Below are 20552 nucleotides of genomic sequence, written 5' to 3'. Positions count from 1 at the left end.
TGTAAAACTCTGACATTTACTGTACTATGCCTGGTATAGGAATGATTTATCTCTGAGACAATACAGGTTTAATACAGGCTTAATACATCGTGCAAACAGAGCTTACTTAAGTTTTTCCTCTTCATCGAGTTGTTCCCAAAGATCCAATATTTCTGTAGAAATGTCATCAAATCCAACTTTTGGTGTGTCCTTAAGATAATTAATTCGGTATTCTTGGGTGAAAATATCCCTTGCAGACATTGGTTTCTTTATAACCTTGTTACTCATCAAATCAAAAGCAGTTATAAATCCAGATTTCTCAGAGATTACATTTGTAGATTTCTTTTCTGAATTTTCAGGCCCCTTGATTAAACCAGTTTCTTCACAGCTTTTGTTGGTGTTTGTTTCACTTGAAGAGCACAATACTGTAACAGGTTGTAGGTTTTCTCCTTTTGAATTTTTAAAAGCAGTCCCTTTACTCCAATTATCATCAGATGTTTCCAGGATATTATTTGACATGGTGCTCTTATATTCTGTGGGTTTTCCAGCAATATTACATTCAAGTTCCCTGTTCACTTCATTGTCTTTTACATGTTCTGTGCTAGAATGCTGCTGTCTGTTATGGTTATGCCAAATACCACTGTCTGCTGATGGATCTGTTAAAAGGACTTCTGTTTCACTTTCCAGTTTGCCATCATTAGTATTTAGATGCATGTATGTATTCCGCTCCAAAGGATAAGTAGTTTCAACAATCATATCTTTGCCATCATTTGCTTTTGAAGGCTCTTTAATGTTCACATCAGCTTCTGTACACTGTGCATTGACACTGTCAACTTCTTTGAGTACTGGATCGGAGTACACAGACTTCAGCGTAATCTCAACAGCACTGAGCACGGATTCCTGTGACAGAGGACCAATATGGACTCAGATCAGATTATGTTAATGCACCTTACATGACTTTCTCTTTCATTCTTGCAGCTATAACAATGTAAACCTTTTCTGTCTCACAGCACTAAAGGAGTGCATAAAAAGCCATTGGCATATATCAGGTCTAACAAGCTATGATACAGAGAAGGTCAGTGGCAGTATGTCAAGGAGTTCATGCTTTAAGACAGGATGGAGGATAAAACATTATTGTAATCGGGAATGTATTTTTTTTTTATAGTGATAGAAAAAAATGTCATACTTACCTGCTTTGTACAGTGGTTTCGCACAGAGCAGCCCCGCTCCTCATCTTCTTGGGTCCCCCACTTGCGCTCTGGGCCCCCCTAGCAAGTCGCTTGCTGTGGGGGCACCTGTGTATACTCGCTCCTGAGCTGGCTCTCTGCATCCATAAGACAACGAGAGCACGGCTTAGCCCTGTCCATCGCTCCTGCCTCACTTGCCGTAATTGACAGCAGCAGGAGCCAATGGCTCCTGCATTGCAGCCAATCAGGAGCGAGAAACCCAGGAGAGCCTCGGGTCTCGTGCACATCGCTGGATCGAGATTGGGCTTAGGTAATTATTGGGGAGGCTGAGGTGGGAGTTACACACTGTAGGTTTTTTACCTTCATGCATAGAATGCATGAAGGTAAAAAAACCTTCAGCCTTTACAACCACTTTAGATTTTTGTAGTAAAAATGAAAAACAGACAAAGCAGTACAAGTAACCTTATAGGAAAAATGAAAAAGAGACCAAGCTGTACAAGTAACCTTACAATTGGATCTTTCCATGGTTCAGTTTAACACAGGGCATAGCATATACATAAAATTTGAATAATAAAGCTGATACAAAGACCAGAGTTTTGTACTGGTACTTTTTTTAAAGGCTTTTGGAATGAGAGAACGGTGTGAAATATGAACAGATGCTTTGTGCAAGTTTTGTTAGGTGTTGGACTGGTGGACTGCATTCCCTTTAGCAGCCTACACTCTCTCTTAGCCTTCTTCCCCAAACACCACAATAAAATGAACCCTGCTCCTGTGAATTGTGGGTTTTAGATGGGGGGAGGGGGCGCCCACTGCTTTACCTAGCTGCTACAGACAGCAAGAACGCATTTTCCTGGGACAGTAGGGATGCTAGGAATAATGGATCCGCCAATGTAACAACTAACACAAAGCAGCAAAATCTCATAAATATTAATGCTAATCAGAACTATAGCTGATATGCTTACTAGCTCCTAATTTCCATTAATTAGTAGAGCAAACATATATATATATATAGCTTTTTATAGCAAAGCTACAAGTAATGTTAACACACATATACATATAATGTATGGTATTTCTGTATATTTTAAGTGGGCCATGGATTGAAATTCGGCTGGTTCAGCAGAGAGGATCTAATTATTGACTTCTGTCAAATGGGAATGTTGGAAAATGTATGTAATTTAGTGGCTTCAGACACTGATCGTTGTATTCAAAGAGCAGAGGACTCCCACTGTCAGATTACAATGGCACAGCCATACAACCCACTTGAGTGGATAGAGGAATCCGTTCCTTTTTTATGTTTGGCCCGCTGGCTGAACAAAAAAATTATTAATCTGTGGGCAGCTTTGGACTATACAAGGAATACACTAGTGTCCCCTCCCCACCCCAACTTGTTAAATGAAAAAAGGAGTTGTAGGGGACTGATGGGGTCATCTATCTGCTCACTCTGTACTCTCCTCCGCATATTCCTTGTCAGCATATTTGCATGGGGTACACCTCATTGGGTCTTAGTCCTGTTCCTTCCTCTCCCAGTCTAAGTGATGCTGTATAGGGGATTGCAAAAGGCTGACATAAAGCCAATTCCATGTACTTACACTAGATATGTAAAAAAATAAATGTAAGAAGTCATTATTCAATACCTAGTTCCATAAATGTGTTCTTTTATATATGTGCTAGAAGTTTCAGGTCTAATGTACACCCAGTTCGATGCCAAGGAAGGAGAGGCACTTGGAGCACTGTTGTGGGGGGGAGAGCAGCTGGGGTTGGAGCTTTTCCTGACTCTGAACTTTATAGGACCAGGCAGTCAAACTGACAGCTCAGCCCTGAATATTACACTCAAAAAGAAGCTTTCCCAGTGTAATCAGAACTCTGCTTTATCAGGAGCATTGCAGACAGGCTGTCAAAATGACAGCAGAGCTTTTCTGATCTTACTGTGAAAGCAGCTCACAAAGTGTAATTTCCAGGGACTTGACTCGTGATTGAGGGAGGTCACTGCCTAGCTTTTAAGAGCGTTGGAATCACTGACTCAGACAAACCTCTATCCATCAGCACCTGGCATTCAACAGCCAAGCCGTCAAAGCCAGTGACTGTAAAGCAGGATGGAAGATTGGTCCTTGGGACAGCAGATCCCCCCTAAAAGGAAGCTTCCAAGCAACGTCGGCGACAAGCTGCACCAGACTGGCGTACCAAGCCCGGCGATGGCCAGTCTGGGGCCACTAAGATGACCGAAATTCCTTCTGCCTCGATCCTGCGTAGAAGTCTTGGCAGAAGCTGGAGTGGAAGGAAGGCATAAATCAGACGATGATACTGACCCCACAGGGCCACCAGCGTATCTGTGACGCCCACCAGAGGATCCTGTGACCGAGCCACAAACCTCTGCGTCTTTCTATTGAGCCAAAATGCCAACAGATCCACGTTGGCATGCCCTACCGGAGACACAACTGATGAAACAGCTCCGGATGAAGGGACCACTCCCCTTGGTCCAACACCTGCCAAATAAGGTAATCTGTCTGCCAGTTTTCTAACCTTGGAATGTGTACAGCAGAGAGGGCTGGAACGAACCGTTTTGCCCACCTTAGAATGCCAGCTACCTCCAGTCATCGTGACACTTCTTGTGCCCCCCTAGTGATAGACATATGCCACGGCCGTGGCAATATACGATTGAATGCGCACTGGACATCCCTGCAGATGATCTGTCCAATGTTCCAGGCACAGTCTGATCGCTCGAAATACCAAGACATTGATCGGTAGTCTGGACTCTTCCAGTGTCCAGACCGCCTTAGCAGACATTTTGCCGAGGACACCTCCAAAGCCGGACAGGCTGGCATCCGTGCTGACCGCTGTCTAATACAAGGGGAGGAAGGATTTGCCCAGCCGAAGCACCTTCGAACAAAGCTAGGGACTCTTTCGTTCCCCAGCTCAGCCGGATCTGATTGTCCAGAGACTGCGGGTTCTTGTCCCATTTGGCCAGAATCTCCCTTGCAGGGAACTCGTATGGAACTGTGCAAACGGAACTGCCTTGAAGGTAGACATCATTAGGCCCAGAACTCACATGCAAGTCTGGAGAGATTACCATCTGCTGGACAGCAGAGGACGAATTACAGCCTGCGATTTCTGGAGTTTGTCCAGAGGAAGGAGAGCTCTGGCTAAGGCTGAGTCCACAGTCAGACCCAGATAGTCCAGCTTTGTGGACGGAACCAGAGCAGACTTCCGAAAATTCAGAATCCAGCCAAACACTCTCAAGTCCGTATGGTGATCTCCAGGTTTTCCAACAGAGCAGTAGGAGACTCCGCTCACAGAAGGAGGTCCTCCAAGTAGCCCAGTACTGCGATCCCCCAACAATGCTAGCACCGGGGCCAACACTTTCATGAAGTGTAACGCCAAAAACTGATAATGCTCCTCTCCCACAGCAAAGCGGAGGAATCGCTGGAGACATTGGAATGTGAAGGTAAGCGTCCTTGATGTCTATGGAGGCAAAAATATCCCCCTGATGCAGGGAAGCCACCACCGTGCGAACAAACTCAATTCTGAACTTTTGCACCCACACAAAGCAGTTCAGCACCTTGAAGTCCAGAATTGGACACACCTTACCTTCCTTCCTGGGGACTATAAACAGGTTTGGGTAAAGACCCCTGAAAATGTTCAGAAGTCAGAACTGGGGCCATCACCCTTTAAAGTAAAAGGTCTTGCACCACCCCAACAAGAGTCTGTAAGAGGACAGTCGCGCGTTGGAAGGAAGAACCTTACCAGAGGGTAAGAACGAAACCCAATCTTGTAGCAAGCGCATATGACCTTGTGGACCCACCTGACTTGTACCAGGGGAGTCCAAGGGTCCGGGAACCAGCGAAGACGTCCCTCCACCCCAGGTGTGGTTAAGGGCACACCTTCATGCTGAAGGCCTTGTCGGTGGGTCTGGAGAAGCCCGCTCTTGACTGGCCAGACCAAGTTCACTTGGATCCTCCAGAGGAGGCCTCCGAAGTGCTCCGATCCCTTGTCAGTCGACCCTGAGGGAGGAAAAAACGTCTTATGAGCCAAGAAGGAGGGCCCAAGTCTACGACGAGGGTCCTTGCCCTTAGTAGCCTACAGAAGAAAGGTACTCTTTCCCCCTGTGAGGCCTTTAATGATGTCACCCAGGGTAGCACCAAACAGGCAATCTCCTTGAAAGGGTAGAGCAGTCAAGGCCTTTTTATAAGTCTGGTCCCCAGACCAGCATTTGAGCCAAAAGACAGGCCTAAGGACCACTGCCAAAACAGAGAGAGCTGAGCCACTAGGGGAGCCGTATCCAAAGAGACAACATCACAGATAAACTGCAGCCCCTGGACCAGCTGGTCTGCCAGCTCAGTAAAGTCAGGGAGGAGCTACTCCCCCTCCAGGTCAAGGCACAAAAGCCTAGCCCATTTGGTCAGGGTCTGCGACACCAGGACAATGGTGAATATCGGCCTTAATGCTGAACCAGCCAGGATGTACATATTGTGGGCCAAAGCCTCCGCCTTCCTGTTAGCCGGGTCCTTAAAGGCCGGAGACTCTTCAACCAGAATCATGGTTGCCTTGTTTAATCTTGAAACAGGAGGTTCCATCATCGGTGGAACAGTCCACATCTTAAGAAGGGACTCCCCATAGGGGTATTGCCTAGAAAAATCCCTTAGGGACCCCAACGTGATGCTTTGGTCGTCCCCATTATTTAGTGACAATTCTGTCAAAAATAGAAGGGGAAAGGGAACACCTTTTCCGCTCTGGATGGCTTGTGAATGCCAAAGGGAACCTGCACCTCCGCCGCAGCTTCAGCTGCGTCCTCCATCTTTAAGGTCTCACGCACAGATACAATCAGTGCGTCCACCAGCTCCTTTTCATACGCAGTTGCAGAAGTGGAGGAATCCTCCTCACTATCTGAGGATTCAGGGCGCATGGTCGCAGACCCAGCAGGGTGACCCACATCTGCCGCGGCCGAATCAGATTCAGTATCTGATGAGAGGTGGGGGCGCTTTTTGCCAGCCCATCGCCCAAAAGCTATCTCCACACGGGACACCAAAGACTCCAGGACCACCGTCAGTGCATCAATGGATGGATGGATGGGACCTGGAGGGCCCCACAGCCTCACAGAAGGGATCAGGTGGGGAGATGTGCTCCAAAGACTCACCAGGGGGAACTCAAAAAAAGTGTAAAACACTGCTAAGTGACAACCCCCACCACTCTGGCAGCCCACCTGGTTGCCAGCAACAGAGCACCAATTGATCCTCAGTAGAGAGGGAGAGGACCCCATCAGACTCACTACCCCACAGAAACCAGGCACCGCAGAACGTGCACTGCATGAACAGCGATCAGGAAACGAAAATATCAAGGAGTCAGCACCAGGGGATGAGGAGGGGCTCCCACCACCAAAATCGCTGCCCAGAGGGCTCCACTGTCATGGCTGCCGCTATTTTCAATGGCAAACCACAGGAAAATGGCTGCGGGACTACACAAACATGGGCGCTGTGCATTAAGTACGCAGGCTACAAGAAAATGAGGCTCCCAGGGACCCAGGAGGGATTTGTATGCCTCAGAAAATAGCACAGACGGGAAGGGGGGGCCCTGGCAGGATCCATCACCAGGTACACCCTCCCCCACAGCTGATCGCCCGGTCGCCAGCGACGCACCCCCTCCCCCATAGCCAGCACTGCACCATGCCCCCACCCCAGGCAGTGAACCAGGCCACCCCACAGCCCACAGTGGGGAGGCAAGATGGCCAACAGGGACCACCAGACCAATGAGGGGGGTGCCTAACTTGAAGGAAGGGAACCCAGGGGTCTGACCGTTCCATGGGGGGGTTGGACCGTACCATGGAGGGGCCCACGTCCACCCCAAAACCCTCCAGATGAAGAGGGGGTAGAGTTACTTACCATACCAGGAACCAGGCGGGCACTGCACCAGACAGAACCTCCTCTCCATCAAAATGGGGGCTGTCAGCCAGGAGGAATGCTACGACTATGGCCGAGACCCAGTCGTATGTGACCTCACGAGACGTTTAACTCACAGGTCAGCCCCGGTCCAGGAGGGACTATGTCACGGCTGACCTAGCACAGAGCTAATATCTGTGCGTGCTTGCTGGCCCAGTCCGGCAGTTGATTATAGATCTCACAGGAAATAATCCAGAAGGAAAAAAAATTATATCTAAAAAGAAAAAAATTGCCAGGGCCAAAGATTCCAGCAAGGAACTAGGTCCTTACTCCTGACTGGGCAGAAGTAACTATAGCAGAGAGAGAGAGTATACCCCCTGGGACTATCCATAGGTGTAGCCATGAACGAAAGAGAAATTACCTTTCCAATTCAATCTGTAAATGCTGTAAATTTCTGAAACTGTTACATTTTACTTCCTTCCAACGAGGCAAACTAAAAATGTAATTTACGGTTTGTATGATTGGTTTACAGATTTTCTTAAAAATCTGCACTGAGATATAGACAAAATGTTAGGCATTACTGCAATAGGAATTTAATTATTAGAGAGATACTTCCCAAGGACCCATTTATTCTAAATGCCACCCCAATGCACCTGTACTGCAGTGCACTACCTAAAATGCTGCATGCACAGTATTTAATCTGTTGTGCTGCATGGGCCACCCACTCAATGTAATGGGCTGCTAGTGCATAACACACGTGCATTTAATGCACCATACCACACTGGGCTGGTGTGAATGGGTCCTCAGGCATGCCTATGTCCAACTGCAGACACTGCAGCTTTGCTTACTTTCTTATGTGTTCCTTTATTGTAAATTTAACAACATGAATTTAGTGCTTGTGTTTGTTTATATCCCGCCCCCATTTTCAAGAGATGTATTACAAATTCTGCTGACTTACTTGGTAGACTAACCTGATTTCCTGTTACTGATAATGGGGGATTTCAACTGCTATCTTGACCCTCTCCTGGACCGCCACCCACGTTGTCCCATCATGGGGGGCATAGGGGCAGGGTTCTGGGCCAGCGCCTGTGGCGCTTTAAATTCCCTACCACTAAATTATTCTCATGGTTCTTTAAAACACACCCATCCTTATCCCGGATAGATCTTTTTGTGGGTAATGGTCCTATGCTGGGTCATGTCTCTAATATTGTATACCATACTAGGGGAGTATCAGACCATTCTCCACTTGTTGTGGATCCTGCGGTCCGTCCTCTGACAGACCTCTCTAGAGTGCCCTGGAAGCCCAATGCCTACTGGCTACAGTTGTTCCCCTCCCATGATTTATTGAAAGCCAGATTGCTGCATTTTTTCAAGACCATGAAATATATGACAACTCTCTCCTAAAATGGGAAACTTTTAAGGATGAACCTAGGGGGATCTTTATAGCTGAAATTCAGGCAATAAAAAAGAGGCCTCCTGAACTTCTTTCCCATGTAGAAGATCAGCTTAAGCAGCTTGAATTAGCCTATATAGTTTCACCGACTGGTCTTGCTCGTGAGACCTGGGTGTCGGCCCAGGACTCTCGGGATCATGTGCGGGCCTCCGCGACGGAATGAAAGCAGTTCTTTCACAAAGCAGCATTCTTTGAGGAGGGGGAAAAGGCCGGCCTTTTCCTGTCAAATATTGTCCAGTCGCAACAGGCTTTCCCGGCTATAGGAGCTATACGGAGTAACTCTAGTAGGATTGTTAACAAGCATGAACAAATTAAGAAGGAATTACCAGATTTTTATTCTTCCTGTTACCAACCTTAGAGGACTTGTCTTCCTATACACAGGGGATTTCCCTCCCCACTATCACGACAGCCCAAAAGGCCAGACTAGATGCCCCTATCACCTTGGCAGAACTACAAAGGATGGCCAAATCATTTCCTTTGTGTAAGGCCCCTGGTGATGATGGCATCCCAATGGAAGTATATGTTAGATACGGAGAGCTGATTTTGCCACACCTGCTAAAGGTATTCAAAGCCTCATTGAAAGAGAATCCGCTACTGACATCCATGTCCAGAGCCTTGGTAGTTCTGCTTTTAAAACCGGGTGAAGACCCCTTAGAGCCAGCATCATATAGACCGATTTCCTTGCTACAGAGCGACGTAGAACTTTTGGCAAAAGTTCTGGCCCTTAGGTTGAATGAGGTCGTACCGTAGGTAGTACATCAGGATCAAGCAGGCTTAATGCCCCGAAAGCAGTTAACTTGCAAAGACTTTTTATCAATATTCAGACCCCAGCAGATAACATGGGTAACGGTGCCTTACTATTCCTAGATGCCCACAAAGCATTTGATAGTGCTGAATTGGATTATCTCTGGTTGGTCTTGACTAAATTTGGTTTCAGAACACAGTTTACATCTTGGGTTCGCCTCTTATACAGCACACCATCTGCATCTATAAGAGTCTTGGACAGGGTTTCCCATACATTTGCACTAGGCAAAGGTACTAGGCAGGGTTGTCCCCTGTCTGCTCTACTCTTTGCGCTTGCCACCGAGCCGCTAGCTGCCCTCCTAAGAGCCAATCCCCTAATTACAGGGTTTTTTTACGGCGAAATCCATGAAAAAAATCATGCTATACGCATACGACATGATACTGCTACTAGGGGATACCCATTTGTCTCTGCAAACTGTCATGACTATCATCCTTGACTTCGGCCAATACTCTGCCTTGACAATCAATTTGAACAAATCGGCGCTGCTCCTACTGGACGATAATTCCTCAAAGCTAATAGCCCCCGCTTGTCCTATACCCATTACTGATAAATTCAAGTATCTGGGGATATATGGGACTTCCTCTCCCTTAGATTATAACTCACTAAACATTGCCCCAATACTAAACAAATTTCAAGATAAAATTAGAATTTGGAATAAACTGCCAATGTTTGTTGCAGGTAAGACAAACCTTATCAAAATTATACTGATGCCCCACCTCCTTTATCCCTTATATAACTCCCCTACCGTTGTCCCTTTAAAAATGTTTAGAATATTGAACTCCAGCTTTAGAGCTCTGCTCTGGGGAAAACGCACACAAAATAAACTGGACCAATAACAAAAGCCAAAAAATGAGGGGGCCCTGGCCCTTCGTAATCCCTGGTTTTACTATGTAGCAGCACAATTGCAACAGCTGATTGGCCCTGAATTTGCTGCTGCACAGCCAATTGTGGATCATATTCCCTCCTCGACCCGTATTATGCTTACCCATAGCCAGAAAGACGCAGTCTCGGAGGGTCTCGAGACCCTTAGCTTCGCCAAACGAAATAAGCACCTGCTGACGTACGGCCTCATTCAAAAAATATGAAACAAAGCTAAATATCTGCAACATGTCACTGGGTTTACAAAGTATAGCCCAATTTGGAGTAATAATGATTACCCGGAATTAGCCAAATTGGTACATGGTGCTCGGTGGAAGGTATATTGAATTGAAGGTATGTCCCAGATTTTCAGGGATGGGGCCCTGTTGCCTTTCGACTCCCTGCAGGCCAATTACTTGTTACCTGCTCATATGCAGTTTTATTATCTACAACTAAGGCACGCAGTCAGGGCACAGGGGAACTCTCAGGAATGGTATCTATCTCCCACCCCTTTTTTTCAACCTCATATAAACGGCTGAAAGCTCAAAAAGTTTTATCTCCCAATGTTATAAAATGTTACTGTCTGATATTCATAAAGGCCACCCTAATAGGATGACTTTGAGCTGGGGCAGATGTCGGGTGACCAATGGGAGGAGGCATATCAGGCTGTGGCAGCCTGCCCTTTAAATACGGCCCAGAGGCTGTCTCAGTTATATATTCCTCTACGTTCTCATTACACACCCCTGAGGCTTTATAAGTTGGGATACTGAACAGAACCAAATTGCCCTAGATGTAAAAGAGACCAATGTGACTTAATCTACTATGGCGATGCCCTAAACTACACCTTAATTGGAGTCAGGTTAAAAACACATTAAACATGGTGTTTAGGTTAAAAATCCCACTGTATCCTAAATGTCCCTTGAATATTCTAGAGCAGCCTTTTTCAACCAGGGGTGCCTTGGCAAAATGCCTAAAGATTTCCTAAAAATGTATACAAGCCAGTTGGTGAATCAAGCCTACCTTTTAGTTGCACAAAGCCATAGGTTTTGTATTGTGCATCATTTCGACCTTCCAGCCACCGGCATTCTAACAACCAGGTATGTCATCAGTGTTGATAAGAAGGGCGTTGATATCTTGTACAGGATCCTTGTTTGAACCTCCCCTGCCCCTCTCCCTTAACACTGGGGTCACATTAGTTGAGTGATGGAGAGAAACTGAGGGAGAGGAGAAACACTGGTATACTAGTCAGTACCAGTGTTCAAAAGTGTATTTGCTTTGGAAGAATAAATCAACCTCTAATGTTGGGTGTCCCACATGTGTTGATGCTGCCGCATTTTTTACATTTTAGAATGGGGTGCCTCGAGATTGTCCATAATTTTAAAGTGTGCCTTGACTGAAAAAAGGTTGGGAAATACTGTTCTAGAGGGTGTCATTGAGGATGAGAATTATAGGACAGCAGTGGGAAGGGCCCTTTTCCATGCCTGTAGACTGTTCCTACTGCTGTGGAAATCCCCAGATTCCCCTCACATAAATCTTTGGTGGCAGCAGTGGGAAATGCATTACTTTTGGAACGACATATCTATACAAGACGTGGCTGCCCGGGTAAATTTGAAAAGCTATGAGTCTTATGGTTAGATACCCCTGAACTCAGCCCTCGGGAACTGGTATACCAAAGATTGTTCATGTGCCCAAATAGACCATAAAGATTTAAGGGTTATTTCAATCAGCTGTTTAGTTGCTTGTAAATCTCACAGGAAAAAAATCCAGAGAAAAAGGCTAGCTAATAAAAAACTATCTACATAAAAAAACACTTTTATGCCAGGACCAAAGATCCCAGCAAGGAACTAGGTCCTTACTCCTGACTAGGTAGATTAAAACTGACATCCTATGCAGGAAGAGAGAGGGTGTATCCTCCGGGACTGCCTATAGGCGTAGCCAGAACTTTTTTTCTGCCTAGTGTCCTACTCCTGTAGGGGGCACTATAACCCTACTGATATGCATCAGAGGACTGCGTCCGTCGATAGAGAAATATATATTTTTTTATATAAATATGAGGAAATGGATATATATTGTTGTTACTGTCCCTGCCATCAATACTCTTGGCTATGTAAATTGAGTGCTTTCTTTTTTGTTATTTTACTGTATTATGTTGGACTGATATGTTACCTGTTTAATACAATAAACATCTTCCTGATTTAAAAAAAAAGTGCTTTTATTTAAATCAAAAGAGATAAAAATAGCCACTTACAAACTGGAAAAGGAATGGTGCATGGCAAAAACCAAACGCTTTACCGCTCTGTGGTGGCTGATACCACACAGCCTGGCAGAGTGCAGAAAGGAGAAATTCAAAGATGTCACAAGTGGAATCCTTGAAGTGAGCGTGGTTACGTGTTTTTCAGGGGATGAGCCCTTGGTCAAGCCTGGCCAGTGGAATTACTGTGTGCTATTAATGCAATATTAGATGCTGAAAGTTGATATGGTGAGGAGAAAGGTGCAGAACAGGTTGTAACCTGCATACAAGAGAGACTGAAAAGGCCTGGAAGAAAAGAAATGTGGGGAAAGGCAGACCCACAACCCAAGAACCAATGTGTAGAAAGACAATATGGAATGTGATTATCGGAGATGAGCAAAAAATGGAAACACCGATCATGATCAGGCTTAGCAATAGAAAGAAATCCACCATATGAAAATATAGTTAGAAAAAATGAAATATTTTTAAATTGTTAAAAATTGGGTTAAAGTGAAATGGAGCTGCATCTGACTACAAAAATTAATAAAATCACAAAACATAAAAAATAAACTTCTTTTTTTGTATAATATATGATTCTTCTAAAAAGAACTATGACTCCATGTGTCATACAAGTGAGTGTCCATGTATAGTGGGATAACTGATTATTCACATAATTCAGTGTACTTATGAAAAATATATATATATTGTTATTATCCTTCTTGTTTGTTGGTTTATGTTTGATTTATTCGTTGTGACATTTTGCTCAACTATATTCATTAACGTTTTTGGGGTGACCATATTCTGTTCTCCACAGTTGTGATATGCACAGATTTCTGTACATACATCTTTGCCTTTCCAGACTGATTACTGAATTAGTGTTTTAATAGTGTTAGTGTTTTAATAAGGAAAGAGAGACAATGTTGAAAAAAATAGGACAGAAAAATGTAGGAATCTGCAATAAAGTTTGCTAGAATTCTTGCAACGTACAGTTTATATATAGATGCCATAAATGGGGTTGTGTCTCTTAACGAAAGTGAAGTTACACGTGTAACCTCCTAAATCTGGTATATGATTGTTCCTCAAACTCAAAATTTTCACCAACTCTGTTACAGTAAGAGCATCACTTTAGACTGGCTGACCACTAGGTCAGATGTACAGTATTTCTAAATTTACTAAATTTGATAAAATATACAACCCCAATTCCAAAAAAGTTTGCACACTGTGTAAAATCTACATAAAAACAGAATGCAATGTTTTGTAAATCTCAAACCCGTATTTTATTCACGAGAGCAAAATAAAAAACATGTACAATGTTTAAGAAAAAAAAAGGTAATTTTGTAATTGATGGCAGCAACATGTCTCAAAGAAGTTAGGACAGGGCAACAAAAACCTGGCAAAGTACAGTGCCTTGAAAAAGTATTTTATACCCTTGAAATTTTCCACATTTTGTCATGTTACAACCAAAATTGTAAATGTATTTTATTGAGATTGTATGTGATAGACTAACAAGGAGTTGCACATAATTGTGAAGTGGAAAGAAAATGATACATGGTTTTAAAAATGTATATATCTAAAAAGTGTGGTGTGCATCTGTATTCAGCCCCCGAGTCAATACTTTGTAGAATCACCTTTCTCTGCAATTACAGCTGCATGTGGGCACTAATGACAAAGTAAAAGGTAGGTGAAGGATCCTAAAGAACGATTTCAGGGACTTAGGTAATAGATTGAGGAAAAGGACCTTCAAGGTGGTTTTCTCTGAAATACTGCCTGTACCTCGAGCCACACAAGAGAGGCAGAAGGAGATTAGGGAACTTAACAAGTGGCTGAGGAACTGGTGTAGGAAGGAGGGGTTTGGGTTCCTGGAGAACTGGGCTGACTTGCTCTTTAGTAAGGATGGGCTGCACCTTAATGGGGACGGTACAGCTCTTTTGGGGAGAAAGATGGCCACCAAGTTGGAGGGGCTTTTAAACTAGGAGGAGGGGGAGGGCTCAGAAGTAGAATCAGTCAGGAGGGAGCAAAGGACTGAAGGCAGTTGTAGGGTCAGCAGCGACAGTAGGTCCACAACGTCAATTGGCAGGTCTGTGCGGGAGAACCTCAGACCAAACAGGAGTAAACATAACCGCCAATCACGTTTAACTTCCGTAAAACTAAGAGGGGTATATGCTAATTACAGGAGTCTAGCTAATAAAATGGATGAATTGGAAATGTTAGTACATGAGGATGACATAGACCTTGTGGGAATAACAGAGACTTGGTTCGACCCCTCACATCGCTGGCTGGCCAATATCCAAGGGTATTCGGTGTACCGGAAGGACAGGGTAGGAAAAAGAGGGGGAGGGGTATGTCTCTATGTCAAGAACAATATAAAGGTGATAGAAAGGAGTGACATTACAGATGGGATGAGCATGGATTTAGAATCTGTGTGGGTTGAACTCCATAGGGAAGGAGAAAAGGGAAAAGTAGTTATGGGGGTTTGCTATAGGCCACCTAACCAAGGGGAGGAGGTAGAGCTGGAATTTTTAGCACTAATGGGTAAAGTGGCAAGATTGGGATCAGTCATCATATTGGGGGACTTCAATTATCCCGACATTGACTGGGATGAGGGGATTACACACTCACAGAAGGCCCGTCTATTCACGGAAACCTTACAGGACAACTAGATGTCACAGTTGGTGGATTCCCCTAAAAGTGAAAACGCAGTCCTGGATCTATTGATCACTAATGACCCAGACATAATCTCGGAGGTAGGAGTCCAGGACAACCTGGGCTCTAATGATCACAGGATGATCACATTTAGTATAAATAACAATATAACAAGGCAAGTGGGGAACATAAGAACAATAAATTTCAGAAGGGCAAACTTTCCAAAATTGTACTCATTGATGGAAAGGGTAACTGGGACCAAACCCTGGGATCACTGACCACAGAGGAAAAATGGGAATGATTTAGGAACATATTAAGCAAATGCATCTTGCAGTGCATTCCTATGGGAAATAAATTTAGAAGAGATAAAGCCAAACCTGGCTGGTTAAACCGTAGCGTTAAAAAACTTATCAGGGGAAAAAAATTGGCCTTCAGGAAATATAAATCAGAGGGCACAGTATCGGCTTTCGAGCAATACAAGGAGGCAAATAAGAAAAGTAAACAAGAAATCAAGATGGCTAAAATCAACTTTGAGAGACAAATAGCGGAGGATAGTAAAAAAAACCCAAAGAAATTCTTTAAATATATAAACAGCAAAAAACTAGGGCAGAGCATATTGCACACATAATTAACGATGATGGGAGGATGGTTACAGAGGACACTGAAAAAGCAACCGTGCTGAATGCTTTTTTCTCGTCAGTCTTTACACAGGAAAAGGAGGGGTACACTGACCATGACTGTATGGTTAGTAGTAATACACAGGACTTGCCACTATGGCTAACAGAGGGTGAAATCAGGGAAAGGCTGGATAAACTTAACACAAACAAATCACCAGGCCCGGATGGCGTACATCCGAGAGTACTCAAGGAACTCAGTAAGGTTATATCTAGACCACTGTTCCTGATCTTTGCTGACAGTATTAGGACAGGAGATGTAACAGGGGATTGGAGGAAGGCTAACGTGATTCCGATATTCAAAAAGGGCCAGAGGCATATCCCGGGAAATTATAGGCCTGTCAGTTTGACATCAATAATATGTAAACTTCTGGAGGGGATGATAAGGGACTATATCATAGAGTATGCTAAAGACAACAACATCATCAGCAGTAATCAGCACGGGTTTACAAATGGGCGTTCTTGTCAAACCAATCTCTTAGCATTCTACGAGGAGGTGAGCTGTGAGCTAGATAGGGGCAGACCAGTGGATGTGGTGTACTTGGATTTCGCTAAGGCGTTTGATACAGTTCCCCACAAGCGCTTAATTTATAAAATAAGGTCTGCAGGTATCGACAGCAGGGTTTGCTCTTGGATACGGAACTGGCTAAAAGGCCATGTCCAAAGGGTGGTAATAAACAGCGCATACTCAAGACTGGTCTGAGGTAGTAAGCAGGGTGCCCCAGGGCTCAGTCCTGGGACCAACCTTGTTAAATTTATTCATAAACAGCATTGAGGACGGGATCAGTAGTTCGTTATCAGTTTTTGCAGATGACACAAAATTGGCCAGGGCAATAACTGCACAGCATGAAGCAGATATCCTACAGAATGACCTGGACAAAATAACGGAGTGGGCAACGACATGGCAAATGAGGTTTAACGTGGAGAAGTGTAAGGTTTTGCACTTGGGGATTAAAAAAATAAAAACACAATACACATTAGAAGGGGAACCCTTGGGGGAATCAAAAATGGAGAAAGATCTGGGAGTCTTGGTTGATGATAGATTAGGCAACAGCATGCAATGTCAAGCGGCAGCTGCCAAAGCCAGCAGATTATTAGCATGCATAAAGAAAGGGATGTATTCCAGAGATAAGACTATAATCCTTCCACTTTATAAAACTCTGGTCCGACCGCATCTGGAGTATTCTGTCCAGTTCTGGTCGCCAGTCCTCAGGAGGGATGTGTTGGAGCTGGAGAGAGTCCAGAGAAGGGCAACTAAACTGATTAGGGGGTTGGATGACCTTAACTATGAAGATAGCGTGCAATCGCTCGATTTATTCTCCCTGGAGAAGAGACGTCTGAGGGGGGACATGATAGCAATTTATAAATATCTTAATGGGGATCTCAGCTTAGGAAAAAAGCTGTTCATTCGAAGGAATTGCATGAGGACTCGAGGACATACAATGCGATTAGAGGAGAAGCGTTTTAACCTCAGGCAACGAGGAGGGTTCTTTACTGTTAGGGCTACAAGATTGTGGAATTGTCTACCACAAGAGGTGGTTTCTGCGGGTAGTATGGTGGCTTTCAAAAGACTCTTAGACTTACATCTCAAGGATCAGGACATTAAGGGCTATGTGAGATGATTACAGCCACACACACCTACACAGGTTGAACTGGATGGACTATTGTCTTTATTCAACCTTTACCTACTATGTAACTATGTAACAGCTGCAAGTCTTTTGGGTATGTCTCTACCAGCTTTGCACATTTAGAGAGTGAAATTTTTGCCAATTATTCTTCGCAAAATAACTCAAGTTCTGTCAGATTGGATAGAAAGCGTCTGTGAACAGAAATTTTCAGGTGTTGCAAAATAATCTCATTTGGATTTAGGTCTGGGCTTTGTCTGGGCCATTCTAACACAGAAATATGCTTTAATCTAAAGTTCTAAATCACCCCATTGTAGTTCTAGCTGTATGTTTAGGGTCGTTGTTCTGCTGGAGGGTGAACCTATGCCTCAGTCTCAAGTCTTTTGCAGGCTCTAACAGGTTTTCTTCTAAGATTGGCTTGTATGTGGCTCCATTTATCTTCCCATCAAGTCTGACCAGATTCCCTGTCCCTGCTGCAGAAAAGCATCCCCACAACATGATGTTGCCATCACCATGTTTCACAGTGGGGATGGTGTGTGCAGGGTGATGTGCAGTGTTAGCTTTCTGCCAGACACAGCATTTTGCTTTTAGGCCAAAAAGTTTAATTTTGGTCTCATCTGACCAGAGCACCTTCTTCCACATGTTTGCTGTGTCCGTCACATGGCTTCTTGAAAACTGCAAACAGGGCTTTCTTTCAACAATGGCTTTCTTCTTGTTACTCTTCCATAAAGGCCAGATTTGTGGAGTGCATGACTAATAGTCGTCCTGTGGACAGATTCTCCCACCTGAGCTGTGGATCTCTGCAGCTTCTCCAGAGTTACCATGGGCTCCTTGGCTGCTTCTCTGATGAATGCTTCACTGATGAATGAAGTAAATCAATAAAATCGGCGCTCAATCAATCCCAATAAATTGGATAAATAAGCATAAATACACATAAAAATGCAAATAAATGATCATCTATGACATCAAATAAATATAAAGAATATATAAAGTGATGTGGTAAAAGTGCACAGGTGCAAAAGTGCATAAAGCTGAACCACAATAATATCCGCAAAGAAAGAAACAGTATTGAACCAAATCACTATAAAAAAGGAATGATAGTGAATTAAAGTGCAAAGTGATTGTAACTAATGAGATTAAATACACTAATGATCTGATAAAAATAGAGTGGTGAGAATGACACAGTAAAAATAAATATAACTGTGTAAAAAGTGAATAGTGACTAAAATTGATAAATAGAATAAAAATAATTATGTAAAGCAGAACACCCCCCCAAAAAAAAAAGGCGGGGATATATGGAACCATAAAAGGTAAACACTTAGTAGAGAAGCGAATAGTCATTAACAGTTCATAAGTTTGTGGAAAATCAAAAATTCCTAAGGAAAGTGCTGATGTGCAAAATTGCCAGATGTGCGGAAAATTGTGAACATTCTATAGGTGCGGGAAACTGCTTTTCAATAAGCTGGTGAGCGTGTATCCTTAAATGAGTGAAAGGGCCGCTCAACTCCAAAACACTCTTAGTGAGTGTTTGTATCAATAAGATAGCAGGATTTCCAATATGGAGGTGACTGGTCCGGTGGTGGTCCCTTTAAGACAGGCGGGTCCCTTAGGCAGCCAAACATCAGACATCAAGGGAAAGAGATATCCTAGGTAGGGTTTGGAGCTCAAACCACAGATGAAAGTGAGGACTTCATAGTGTAGTAGGTATTTAAAAATGACATTTATTGTAATAACTCAAGTAATCAACTCACATTTTCTTGGATAAAATACAGCATAAATGATATAAGTAGCGTGGCAAGCGGTATGGCAGTGTGATACAGGGACTTCCGGTCTCGGCCGCCTTCTCTGATAAATGCTCTCCTCACCCAGCCTGTCAGTTAAGGTGGGAGGCCATGTCTTAGTAGGTTTGCAGCTGTGCCATAGTCTTTCCATTTTCTCCAATGATGAGTGGTTGGATTCATCCTTCTTTTTATGGATGGTGTAGGACCCACTGACAATGGGGTACTTTGACGTAGTGGTGGGCTTGAGCACGATATGGCCATATGGTGGGACCAAATCCCCATTTTTTTGCCTTTATATTTGATAGTCATTTCTTTTGCATGTGTGCGCTATTCTCAGTAAATATGCATGTCGCTTGGTTCATAGCTGCACCAGCTTTAGAAATGCATGTTCAGGGTGTGCCCCCCCCCAGCTCTTTGTTTGTTATGGATTAAACAGTGCTCTGTGAAAGGTTCAAAGCTTGGGATATTTTCTTTATAACCTAAACCTGTTTTAAACTTCTCCATAACTTTACACTTTTCACATATTTATTTGTAAAAAATTTTGAAAACCATTTATCATTTTATTTCCCTTTCACAATTATGTGCCACTTTGTGTTAGTCTATCACATAAAATCACAATAAAATAAATATATGTTTTTGGTTGTAACATGACAAAATGTGGAACATTTCAAAGGGTATAAATACTTTTTCAAGGCACTGTAAGTGGTACTAACAAGGAAGAGCTGGAAGAACATGTTGCAACTAATTAGGCTATTTGCCAACATGTCAGTAACATGACTGGGTAAAAAAAAGAGCATCCAAGAGAGTCACTGTCTCAGAAGTAAAGATGGACAGAGGTTCAGCAATCTGTAAAAAGCTGCCTCTCTAAATTGTCAAACAATTTCAGAATAATGTTCCTCAATGTAAAATTGCAAATACTTTAAATATATCACTATCTACAGTGCATAAAAACAAACGATTTCAAGAATCTGGAGAAGTCTCTGTGACAAATCGAAATGTGACATTCTTTTTGGCAACCATGGCCCTGCATCCTCCGGACTAAAGATGAGAGCATACTATCAGCACTCAGTTCAGCCTGCATCTCTGATGATATATAAGTGCGGATGGAATGGGCACCTTGTACATCTGGAGAGGCACCATCTATGCTGAAAGATATATCTAGGTTTTACAGCAGCATATGGTCCCATCCAGATGGTGCATTTTTAATGGAAGACACTGCATATTTCAGCAGGACAATGCAAAACTGCATACTGAACCTATGAAAAACAGCATGGCTTCGTAGTAGAAGAGTCCAGGTGCTTAAATGGCCTGCCTACAGTCCAGACCTTTCATTTAGCACATCTTGAAACTAAAAATACGACAAAGAAGATCCAGGACTCTTAAGCAGTTTGAATCCTATATCATGCAAGAATGAGACAATGTTCCTCTCCCAAAACTCCAGCAACTG

General features: G+C 43.6%; 1 protein-coding gene across 4 annotated transcripts in view; it reads right to left on the bottom strand.

Annotated features, from left to right (window-relative positions):
- The window catches only part of PMS1 (PMS1 homolog 1, mismatch repair system component), a 160763-nt gene that overhangs the window by 22973 nt on the left and 117238 nt on the right, over nucleotides 1-20552 (bottom strand). For all 4 annotated transcript variants that reach the window (XM_082260227.1, XM_082260228.1, XM_082260229.1 and 1 more), the window contains exon 9: nucleotides 107-879. In XM_082260227.1, coding sequence (XP_082116353.1) covers nucleotides 107-879 — 773 coding nt within the window. The remainder of the gene's footprint in view (nucleotides 1-106; nucleotides 880-20552) is intronic.

Source organism: Pelophylax lessonae (assembly GCF_965119305.1).
Source record: "Pelophylax lessonae genome assembly, chromosome: 6".
NCBI classification, from domain to species: domain Eukaryota; kingdom Metazoa; phylum Chordata; class Amphibia; order Anura; family Ranidae; genus Pelophylax; species Pelophylax lessonae.
This window is presented reverse-complemented; position numbering and strand designations above follow the sequence as displayed.